Raw genomic sequence first — 12,218 nt, 5'->3', positions numbered from 1 at the left:
CAAAATTTCATTATTTGTGGCTGAGTAAAATTCCATTGTGTATAAATACCATGTTTTCTTAATCCATTGGTTGGTAGTGGGGCATCTTGGTGTTTTCATAGCTTGGCTATTGTGAATAGTGCTGCAATAAATATGGGCATGCAGGTGCCTTTATTGAGTTGCATTCCTTCAGGTATATCCTTAGGAGTGGTATTTCTGGATCATATGGCAGATCTATGTTTAGTTTTTTAAGAAGCCTCCATATTGTTTTCCAAAGTGGTTGTACTAGCTTACATTCCCACAAGCAGTGTGTGAGGATTCCTTTTTCCCCCACATCCTTGCCAACATTTGTTGGTGGTATTCTTGATGCTAGCTATTCTAATAGGAGTAAGGTGGAATCTTAGTGTGGTTTTGATTTGCATTTCCTTTATGGCCAGGGATGGTGAGCATTTTTTTGTGTGATTTTTTTTTTTTTTTTTTGGCCATTTGGACTTCTTCCTTTGAAAAAGTTCCATTTAGTTCATTTACCCAGTTCTTTTTTGGTTCATTAATTTTTGGGGAGTTTAGTTTTTTGAGTTCCCTGTATGTTCTAGTTTTTCAGTCCTTTGTCTGATGTATAGCTAGCAAATACTTTCTCCCACTCTGTGGGTGGTCTCTTCAGTATAGAAGCTTTTTAATTTCATGTAGTCCCATTTGTCCATCCTTTCTCTTAGTTGGTGGGCTGCTGGAGTTCTGCTGAGGAAGTCCTTGCTTATACCTATTGCTTCCAGAGTATTCCCTGCTCTTTTCTATGCTAGCTTCAGAGTTTCGTGTCTGATTTAGGGTCCTTGATCCATTTTGAATTGATACTAGTACAGGGTGATAAACATGGATCTAGTTTCAGTTTTTTCCAGATGGCTAACCACTTTTCCCAACATTTGTTGAAGAGGCTGTCTTCTCCATCATATATTTTTAGCACCTTTGTCAAAAATAAGGTGGGCGTAGCTGTGTGGATTCATATCTGGTCCTGTATTCTGTTCCACTGGTCTTCATTTCTGTTTTTGTGTCAGTACCATGCTGTTTTTATTGCTATGGCTCTGTAGTATAGTTTGAAGTCAGGTATTGTGATATACCTCCAGTATTGCTCTTTCTGCTCGATATTGCCTTGGCTATTTACAGTCTTTAGTGTTTCCAAATGTACTTTAGGGTAGATTTTTCAGTCTCTGTGATGAATGTCATTGGAATTTTGATGGGAATTGTGTTGAACATGTAGATTGCTTTTGGTAGTATAGCCATTTTTACATGGATTCTGCCAATCCATGAGCATGGGAGTTCTTTCCATTTTCTGTAGTCTTCCTCGATCTCTTTCTTCAGTGGTTTGTACTTCTACTTACAGCGGTCATTTACATCCTTTGTTAAGTTTATTCCTAGGTATTTGATTTTTGAGGATATTGTAAATGGAATTGTTTTCCTATATTCTTTCTCAGTTTGTTCATTGTTGGTATATAGAAAGACTACTGATTTTTGTAAGTTGATTTTTGTATCCCGCTACATTGCTGAAGCTGCTCATGGTGTCTATGAATTTTTGGGTTGAGTTTTTATCACCTTGATGCTAGAAGTTGGAGTTAACCCTGTGGACAGACATGCACTCATACAATAAATGTTCTTTTGTGTGTAAATAATGTAGTTCTGAGAAAGGGATGAGCATTTTAGGTATGGACACAGTAAGGAGTTTCACCTGCTATTTGAAGGGTCTTTTGGAACTTAAGAGAAGATCCACGTGGAGTTTTTTCCTTTATTGGGTATTTTACTCTGTGTAAGAAAGCAAACCTCTTTTTTTATGGCAGCATTTTGCGTTTACTTTAAACTCTTTATAGAAGGTGACGAGATCCTGACTTTTTTGTCGGTGGTATTGCAAAAGAATGCTTTGCCCTAACCTTGATTGTAACTGTCCCTACTGGTTTGAGCTCCTCTTCCCAAATACAAATGAGGAACGACTTCTTGCATGTGGGAGTTGGTGGTTTTAAGTCAAGCTGTATATGTCATCTTCACCCTCCATCCTTTTCTTGGGATGTCATGCATCACTGTTTTCTATCCACATTTGTTCCCCATTCCCAAATCTTTTTTTTTTTTTTGATGGGACTGGGGTTTGAACTCAGAGTTTTACGCTTGCAAAGCAGGCACCCTATCACTTGAGCCACACTTCCATACCCCCTTCTTTTCAGCCTACCAAATTTCCTGTCAGTCTACCTGAAATATGTATATATGTGTGTGGTTTTGGGTGTGTTAGTTACTGGTGGTTGAACTCAGGGCTTTACACTTGGTAGATGGGCAGGTTAAAGGACCTTTTGCTTCCAGATGGGAAATCAATCGTGGTTTTGTTCACTGATCTAGAAGCTCCTCAATGATTGTGACATTGTTTCATTCATTAACGAATTCCTTTCTCTTTTAAAGGGAGATTCTACTTCTTGAGCCATGTCCCCAGGCTGAATCCTTATCTCTTTATATATAGTAGGTAATCAGTCAGCGTGTGCTTATTTAATGGAATGAATAAAGAGCATTAAATACAGGATTTCCTACTTCTTAAATACCCAGAGAACTGGGCCTAATGCAGTGTGAATGAGAAGAAAGCTCTGGACCCATAGCATTGATACTCTATTATAGTGAGTGGTATTCAGATGGAGCTCCTAAGATGAAAAGGACTCTAATAATTACCATACCATGTATCCGTGTTTTTGTAAACTCTATATACCATCAGAATTCATCACTACCTCATTTGCACAATGTATCCCAGAGTCTCACAATTTTTTTTGAGGTGCTGAAGATAGAATGCTGCACCAGCTGTTTTTCATTTTATATATATATATATGTATGTATACATTTATTTATTTATTTATTTTCAAGCACTAGTGCAGGGTTTATTGTAGAGAAGTAGCCCTGCGGAGGGGGATCCCAGCAAGAGACATGGATCCCATAGCCCCTTACAGACTGGGGATATTTATGAAGTGGGTGGAGAAGTCCCAGGAAGGTCACTGGGTGACATAATCCTCAGTGGTCCCCTGACCCTCCAGAGATAATGGCTTAAGGGCCAGGCAGTTCTTGAAGGTCAGATGGGGAGTTTTTAGTAAGTGGCTAAAGATGGATGTCTATTTTTCTTTAGGGCCTGGTGGAGAGTTTTTACTAAGTCACCTTCAAGGGGGAGGAGGTACAGTTCTAACAAGGCTTTTTTTTGTTCACCCTAACATACCTGCCTTTTTGTGTGTGTGTGTGTGTGTGTGTGTGTGTGTATAGATATAGATATATACACACACACACATATATATATAAAATCAGGGAATGGAGCACCACTGTTCCTCTATCTACTTCCTGCTGAACAGTGCTGTCAAGGCCTCTTAAGTGAATGGGGGGGTATTGCAGGGTCTTGCTTTAGGTGACTGTAGCGTTTGTGTTGGAGGAACAGAACTTAGTTGATGTGCTTGTGGGTAGTGTCCTGGAGGAATGCCTGGAGCCTCTGGGAAACAAAGCGAGAAAGGATTTGAAAAAGGCAAGGTCACGGTGAGGAAAAAAATAATGCCTCTCAATAGAGGGAGGACCAATGGCATCCACTTAGCCCAGGAAGACCAATGTTCCCAGCTGTTGTTGGAGATTGGCTGCGTGTTCCCAAACAATCCTGGACTGGTTGGCATGAAAGCAGCATTGACATAAAAACAGCATTCTTTTGACAGGGTTTTGAGTGGTGACCTATGTAAAGGAATGTAAGCTTTGGGAGATAAAGTGAGACATGCAGTTGAGCATGAGAAGGAAAACCAAGGGATCTTGGGGTACAGACATTGGCTGTAGGTTTAAGTAGACAAAACAACTGGGGGAAGGGACAAAGGTATGAATGGTGAACAGTCCCAACCATAGGTGTGGCTTGGTTGATCATTGTCTCAGCTTTGGTTTAGGGAGAGGTTTCAGAGTTGTTATCTGGAGGGTGTTTCATCCTACAGCAAAAGCAGTTTAATAAAAGTCGTAAATCAAAAGTACTTGTTATTGAAAAGAAAATCAGAATACTCCCTGTTAAATAGACTGACTAGGGCAATGAAAAAACTGCATGAGCATGGACTACTACAAATACAAGTTTGGAACCAGGCAAAAGAATTTGTCTTTACTTAAATAGAAAGCCTGCAGGGCTTCAAAGTTCAGTAACTATACGTAAGATCAGTTCTTTAAAATCTTTAGTAACTTTTTTGAGGTCTGGCACAGGTGACTCCATCTGGATTGTGACAGCTTTCCCTCTTGTCTCCAAACTATCTCTGAATAGTTGCCTCTGACTATGTTGCCATAGTCTATTTTGTTTTGAGACAGGGTCTCACCACCACCTTTGCCTGGGCTGGCCTCAAACTTGTGTTCCTCCTGCATCCATCTCCCGAATAGATCGGATTTACAGGTGTGCTTTACCACAAACAGCTGAATTCACAAAATCTGCCATGTTTTTATGTATTGTTTTCACTTTTGTCATTTTTAGAAACTAGATTGGATCACTGAGTAGATTATTAGGACTGGAAGAAAAAGCAAAAAGCTGTATGCGCTCAAGGTTCAATTTGAAATCCACATATATTAAAATGGATGGTAGTTCTCTCTTTATGTCACTGTCCTAAGCAGTATGTTATCTCCTATCAGTATGGGGAAGAATATTGAAAAGATGTAGAATGTGTTTTACCCCTCACCCCCAAAAGTTTTTTCTGTCTCTTCCCCCCAATTTCAAAATTTTTCAATGGAGCTGCACACAATTCCCTATTACCATATCCTCATTAATTTTCCAATGGATAATGGAAAATGCCCACATACTTACAGAGGCAGATTTTTTTTCCAGTATTTTATAAAAATAAAATGTTAACATAATAAACAACTCAGATTTAAATTTTTCAGCTTTCAGTTTCCCCATCCTAAAACTACTGGCCTTATATCTATCATTGTTGAATAATTTTGTGCATGTTCAAGAATATTCTATAAATAGAATGATCACATAAATGAAGTCTTATATAAGTATATGATGTATATACTTCCTTGTGTTGGACTTGTTTGTTCATATTTTTGAGATTCATCTATGTTGCATCAATCACTATCTCTTATTTTTCATTGCTGTGTGGTTGTCTGGTATGACTGGTACAGTGTTTATTCATTCTTCCTGTTAGATTTGGTTTTCCAGGTTAAGATAGTGTTCTTTTCCCAAAACCTCAAATAGTATTTTAAAATGATGTTGACAAATAAGCTTTGAGATACATAATTTTTTGCTAAAGATCTGGAACATGGAAACTAAAGCACCATAGTCTACCCTAAATACTTAGTGTACTATTCTATATTCAGGAATGTGTACTACAAGTTCGTTCTCTCCCTCTCTCCCTCTCCCTGGGTTTGAAAATCAGTGATTACAGAGAAGCATTTGCACCCCCTCACACCCCCTTACAAAACATGTAAAATTGAGTTTGGGATTGTGTATGTTTTGGGGAAAGGGAGAGAGTCAGGACGTTTTTAATTTGACAATTAGATAAATCTCTTCAATCGGTATGAGAATGCAGTCTTTGATTCTTTCAAGGATGTACATTGTTTCAAATAAGGGTAAAAATAGAATGACTTTTCTTGAGACCACCTGATAGGTGGAGTTCTACTGGAGATAATTGGTCATTTTTAGTGGTTTAGTTAGATTCACCCCCTCCATCTTTCTCCTTTATCCCCCCTTTCTTAGACCCTTTCAGCAGGTCTTAACTGTTTCATTTTCATATGTGAACATATAGTACTTTCCTTCATCCTTCCATTTTGCCCTCCCTAATCCTACTGGTACCAACCACAGGACAGGACCTGTTTCCCTCTTGTTTTCATCTCCAGCTTCCAACTAGCAATGAAGGGAGCATCTTGGTCCTGTTTTATTATATCACCCAGGCTCTGCGAAGGGGCAAGTATGTCATGAACTTGAGCCACATCTGCACCTCTTAGTTGTAGAGGTGTATCTCTGGGTTCTTTCCTAAGAGATGAGGCCAAGCTGCAATGGATAATTGATATGAGTAACAGAATGCTGTGGTGAGTCTGAGGAGGAACATTAAGGTTAAGGAATGTTTTGTAGTCTTCATGGAATTATTTCAATCCTGGTTTACAGATCTCCCTTTGTACAAAATTCTTCCCTAAATTTTTCATTGAAGATGTTCAAAACATCCTAGTCCATACCCTACCTAGCTATGGATATTTTGTCACTGATGCCATTCATAATGCCTCTCCATTGTCTCTCCCAGTTCTCCATTTTGCTGCCGCACGTTCTCACACCCAGCACATCTTCATTCACGTTTTGTCTTGTTCTGAGATGAGAACCGTTAGCTTCTATTTGTTCCGTTTTCCTGGAATTTATCTTTGAGGCAAATTTTCTTTCATTTTACTCTACTGTTGGGTTTTTTTCCTCCCTTTGTCACATTCTTGCAAAAACAAAGGTATAGCCATTGAGGTAAATGCTTCATTTTCTGCAACTGTCATATTGTTGCAGCCTTCTCATTTGAAGCATATCAAAAGAGAGAGGACCTGATCAATTATTGCATAGTTCAAGAACTGTCATGATGCAAGTATAGATTGTTAGGGAAGGAGGCCGTGCACGTTGCATTCATCTTTGACCCGCATTGACTCTTCATGATGGTTTTGTCAATCTAAGTATGAATTTTTAATTGAAATTAAATTTTTCGTCCTACTTTCTATAACTCTAAACCTGACACAAGAATATGGTAAGGTGTTTTATGTGTTTGTGTCTTTACCTAGCCCCTTCCTTTTAGTAGTATAACGTTTTAATATTTTCATATGGATTAAGTCCTCTGCCAGTAGTTTACCTAAGAGAAGATAATGTCTTTTGTGGTATATATAAATACTGAGTTTTTGAAGACTTGGGTTTTGTTTTTTTTTTTTTTAATGCTATCAACTCTAGTCAAGCTAGAAAAGCTTAACTTTAGAATTAATTTCACCTTTTTTTTTCACCCTGTGGTTTATGAGTCTAAAGGTTCATACGCTAGGAGTCCAGAAAAAAGCCTAGAATTTCACTTGTGTCCCTTTCCTCCCTTTATTCTCTTGCCCTGATATTGTGAATTTCTGTGAAACTCACTCTTTTCTCCCTTAACAGGGTTGTTGGTACAGAGGAACGTATTCCTATTCCTCTCATGGATTACATCCTTAATGTGGTAAGTAAGGTTCATTGTAGGGCAAACTGAGTAAAGGTATGTGCTTTTCTGGAAAATGTGTGGGATTATCAGAGAATCCAGTAATTGCTGTATTTATTTTCGTTGAGGCCTTAAAGTGCAAAGGAAAAGATGTGCAAAACTGCAAACCTTTTCTGTTTTGTTAGACTAGTTGCAAAATGTTAGTCAGCACCCCCAGACTTCCTTTATTCAGAGTGCTCTGTTCATTATTACAATTGTCCTTTGAAATTCAAACAGGAAGAGAATGGGCTTTCTTACTGTAATCCTGTATTATGTTTTCTGAATGTGTTCAACATATATTTTTTTCTCATTAGCTTCTTTCTTTTTCCCAGTTACTATGGCCTTTTCTTTGAAGTTCCTGAGTGTCTTTCAGGATAGTATGAAGAATTTGAATTTTCACAGAATTGTTTACCTGTAAAGGAAAAGTCCACTTAGTATGTGTTCTAGACTATTAAAAACTTCTTAGACTTCCAGAGATGGTTTCTCTTGTACCTCTGTGCTTGCTGCCCATTATTGCTTTGTTTATTCCAAATCATTCTTTCAGAGTTCCATGTTTCATTTAAATTATAAGCACATTTGGGGAAAGTACCTATGGGATTTCCCTCCAGAGGAAGCATGCAAGAGCACTAAATAAGCAAATTAAAATATTAGGGGCTAGGCATCTCAATAAATAAGCTAGGTGTGGTGGCACATGCCTATAGTGCACATGGGAGGTATAGATAGGAGGACCCTATTTGAAAAGCAACTAAAGCAAAAAGGGCTGGGGACATGACTCAAATAATAGATCGCCTGCTTCCTACAAACAAGGCCTTGAGCTCAAACTCCACTGCCACTAAAAGAAAAAAATGAGATTTGATACTACCCTTGAGCAGGTCACTTTACTTCTCTTTGCTCTCAAATTATCTGATTGTTTGTGTGGTTGAAAAGGTAGACTGAGAAGAAGTTATAATTGTACCTTTATTTACTGAATGCTGTAGGGTATGTACCATACATCTATCTCTTGTTTATTCAAGGTTTTGCTATTCTAGAAAAGGTATAAGGTTACCCTGTCCAAGCTGGGCTTTTAGTTCCAAGTGTTGGGCTCTAACCTTTTTTATTTTAATTTTCATTGCCTAGATGAAATTTGTGGAATCTATTCTGAGCAACAATACAACAGATGACCACTGCCAGGAATTTGTGAATCAGAAAGGGCTCTTGCCTTTGGTTACCATTTTGGGTCTTCCCAATCTTCCCATTGATTTTCCCACATCTGCTGCCTGTCAGGCTGTTGCAGGTGTCTGCAAATCCATATTGGTAAGAAGCATCTGGCCAAATATTTTCATTTCTTTTTAGAAATGAAACTTTGTGATACCTCTATATATGTTTTACTGTGGTCTCCCTTCATTAAAAAATGACAAACTTGTGTTTTATTCTGCTAGTGAATTTTGCTGCTAATATATAGTGTGCCGTGTTATTATTTCTCATTGATGAGAAATGTTCTAACATTTGAGTTAATAGGATGTTTATTCTTCCAAGGAAGTTTTCTGGTTGGAATTTAGTAGTATGTCTTCCTCCTTTGTTATATGTGCTTTCTTAGTTCATTCTGGTATTTTTAGTAATACATTTTCCTTTTTTTCAAGCCTTGTTAAGCATGAATTTTAAGCATAATTACTTATAGTTTACTCAAATTTTGCCAAAATCAAAGCTCCTTTACTTTTCATAGTGACAAACTACATATAAGAAATTTACCATCTTACCCATTTGAAGTATAAAGTTCATTAGTGTTTAAGTATATTCACATCATTGTGCATCCAATATCCAAAATATTTTTTCTCTTGCAAACTGAAACTGTATCCATAAAACAATTACTCCTTATTCCCCCCTTCACCAGGTCTTGGCGCAGCTATCGTTCATTTTACTTTGTCACTAAATTTGATGGACTCGTAGTAGCTTATAGAAATCATACAGTATTTGAGATTTGTGTGGTGACCTCAAGGGTCATCATTTGTGAAGCATGTGTTAGAATTGTCTTTCTTTTTAAGGCTAAATAATATTTTAATGTATGTACATCACCACATTATGTTTATTCATTCGTCAGTATAATCTTAAAATTGCTTCTGCCTTTTGGCAGTAGTGAATAATGCAGCTGTGAATTTGGTTGTACAGTATCTCTTCAAGACCCTGCTTTTAATTCTTTGGGGTATGTACATAGAAGTGAAATAATTGGGTCAAATGGTAATTCTGTGCTTAATTTTTTGAAGAACCTCCATACTGCTTTTCTACAGAAGCTGTATCAGTCTGTATTCCCACCAGCAATACATAAGGATTCTAATTTCTCCACATCTGAGGCAACTCTTATTTTCTTTTTTTTTTTTATAATAGCCATCCTAGTGAATATGGAGTGGTATGCTATTTTTATTTTAACTTGCATTTCCCTGATGGTTACTGGTGTTGAGCATTTTTTCATGTACTTTTTTTGTTGCCTGTATGTGTATCTTCTTTTGAAGTGTCTATTCACATCTTTCCTCTTTTTAATCAGGTTAATTTTGCTGAGTTGTAGGAGCTGTGTATTTTGAATATTAATTATCAGATAAATGATATACAGGTATTTCTGTTTCATGGGTTATCCAGTTTATCTCTGCTTTTGGTGTCATATCCAAGAAATTGCCAAATTCATTGTTGTGCAGTTTTACCTATGTGGTTTCTTCTAGGAGTTTTACCATTTTAGCTCTTAGGTCTTTGATTATTTGGACTTAGTATTTTTATATGGTATAAAGTAATACTCAGCTTCATTCTTTTGTATGTGAATATCCAGTTTTCCCAACATTATTTATTCAAAAGACTGTACTTTCTCCATTTAAATGGTCTTGTCACCCTTCTCAAAAATCTTTTGACTGTAAATAGGAAATTTTGTTTGAGTTCTGTTCTTTTCTATTTATCTTCATGCTCATACCATGGTTTTTTATTACTGCAAATATGTAAGATGGTTGGAAATCAGGAAGTGTGAGAACTCTAATTTTTTTTTCACCAAGATTATTTTGGTTATTTGGGTTCCCTTGAAGATCTGTATGAATGTTGGAGGAATCAACTCTCCTGTTGTAAGAAAATAGCATTATAATAGTGATTCACTTCCATACTTTTGAATGTTGCCTAACATTGCTCCTTATTAAGCCAGATTTGTTATTAATATCATAGCATACTGCTGTAACAGTATTTCAGTTTGACCTTCACAAACTTTTAAGTATGATCGGCTCACCAAGTTCGAAAGTAGTGTTTTGCTATAGAAAGTCGCATTGAGGTATGGCATACATGGGCTCATATTTTGGGTCTACCATTTATTTATAAGGTGAGAGATACAGCCATGTTTGGGATTTGAGAGACTTCATTTAATAGTCACTTCTATTGTGACTGTTAAAAACATAATGCATATGAAGTTCATTTTTTATTAATATATTAATCATTGTTGTTTCAGACACTTTCACATGAACCCAAAGTCCTTCAAGAAGGTCTCCTTCAGTTGGACTCCATTCTTTCCTCCTTGGAGCCCTTACACCGCCCCATTGAATCCCCTGGGGGCTCAGTGTTGTTGAGAGAACTGGCATGTGCTGGCAATGTTGCTGATGCTACCCTCTCGGCTCAGGCTACACCTCTGCTCCATGCACTCACTGCCGCCCATGCCTATATCATGATGTTTGTTCATACTTGCAGAGTTGGACAGGTAAGAATCTTAGGGGTAAACATGTTTGGCTAAAGCCACTGAAATACTTAGGACATACTCCTTGTAGTTTCCTGTGCTTAGAAGCAGATCTACCTGGGCTAGCAGTTAAATAACAGATTTACCATGACAGTGTCTACCCCTTTTTGTGAGTGATTTAGGTTTATGTTTCAGTTCCAATATAGTTTTATTTTCCTTTAGCTTTTTTATTAGCAGTTATGTGACCATATAATTTATCATGAATTGGATCTTCTTTGAAGAGAGGTTATAATATCAGACATTAATTGGTCTATACCATCTATAGAGGCCAACTGGCATTTGTGGTCACCGTTTTTATCAGGTACACCTCAATTTGGTGTTCATCCAGGTCTAATTACTACTTTCTGTTCTTTCAACAAGTACATGGAGACCTGAAAAAATGTGATGCAAAGGGACATTTCACTACAGAAAATATAATTCGGTAGTAGTTAACACATTAATACAATGTTCTAAGTTTTAAACCCTGTGCTTAACATAGCCTCTCTTGGTGTTCCATGAAGAGAGAATATTTTGGCATGTGTGCTTACAGTTTTATTACCTTTATTTCTCAGGTAATTGATTCTAAAAATTAATGGTATAAAAACTCAATGTTCCTGTTTTATACTGTTGAGCAAGAGAGTATTCTTTATCAGTTATAGATCAATCAGATCAGAAACCAAAAGTACAATTATAAATCTGTTTAGAAAATTAAATTTTATAACAAAGCTTAGGAATTTTTTTATGATTTTACCTTTCCTTCATTAAATGAAATATAATGAAGCAAAATAATATTTTCTGAAGTAATGAAATTGGAAGAAAATAACAAGTACTACAAAACCTAACTAATTGACTAAATTAATAAAATAGAAAGTAGTCAATTTGTCTACAAAACTGTTTCTTTGATTTAGAAAAAGTTGCCTGTAATGCCTGCCTTTCACTACAAGAAAATAATGAGAAGGCACATTAGAGAAAGTTTGTAAACACTGTAAGAGAATACCTTAAGGAACTGTGTTCTTAACTGGAAAATTTGGTGAGAAAAGCAATAAAGGAAAAATGGCATTCCTTATTCTTCTAAAATGCCTGAAAGTTTATTTTTAATGTAATTGTTCATAAATAATATTCTTTCTCCTTTGGTTGCAGAGTGAGATTCGTTCAATTTCTGTAAACCAGTGGGGCTCTCAGTTGGGTTTGAGTGTTCTGAGCAAGCTGAGTCAGCTATACTGTTCTCTGGTGTGGGAAAGCACTGTCCTCCTCTCTCTATGTACCCCAAACAGGTAAGAGAATGCTCATTTCCATTTATGTCTCTATTAACTTTTCTAACACAAAAACTTGAGCTC

At 36.9% G+C, this 12,218-nt stretch overlaps 1 protein-coding gene across 16 annotated transcripts in view; it reads left to right on the top strand.

Annotated features, from left to right (window-relative positions):
- Window positions 1-12,218, top strand: part of Huwe1 (HECT, UBA and WWE domain containing E3 ubiquitin protein ligase 1) — a 152,416-nt gene that overhangs the window by 79,424 nt on the left and 60,774 nt on the right. For all 16 annotated transcript variants that reach the window (XM_074063879.1, XM_074063880.1, XM_074063882.1 and 13 more), the window contains 4 exons: window positions 7,094-7,151; window positions 8,286-8,462; window positions 10,621-10,866; window positions 12,022-12,155. In XM_074063879.1, coding sequence (XP_073919980.1) covers window positions 7,094-7,151; window positions 8,286-8,462; window positions 10,621-10,866; window positions 12,022-12,155 — 615 coding nt within the window. The remainder of the gene's footprint in view (window positions 1-7,093; window positions 7,152-8,285; window positions 8,463-10,620; window positions 10,867-12,021; window positions 12,156-12,218) is intronic.

This window comes from Castor canadensis, chromosome X, assembly GCF_047511655.1.
Source record: "Castor canadensis chromosome X, mCasCan1.hap1v2, whole genome shotgun sequence".
Taxonomy (NCBI): Eukaryota; Metazoa; Chordata; class Mammalia; order Rodentia; family Castoridae; genus Castor; species Castor canadensis.
This window is presented reverse-complemented; position numbering and strand designations above follow the sequence as displayed.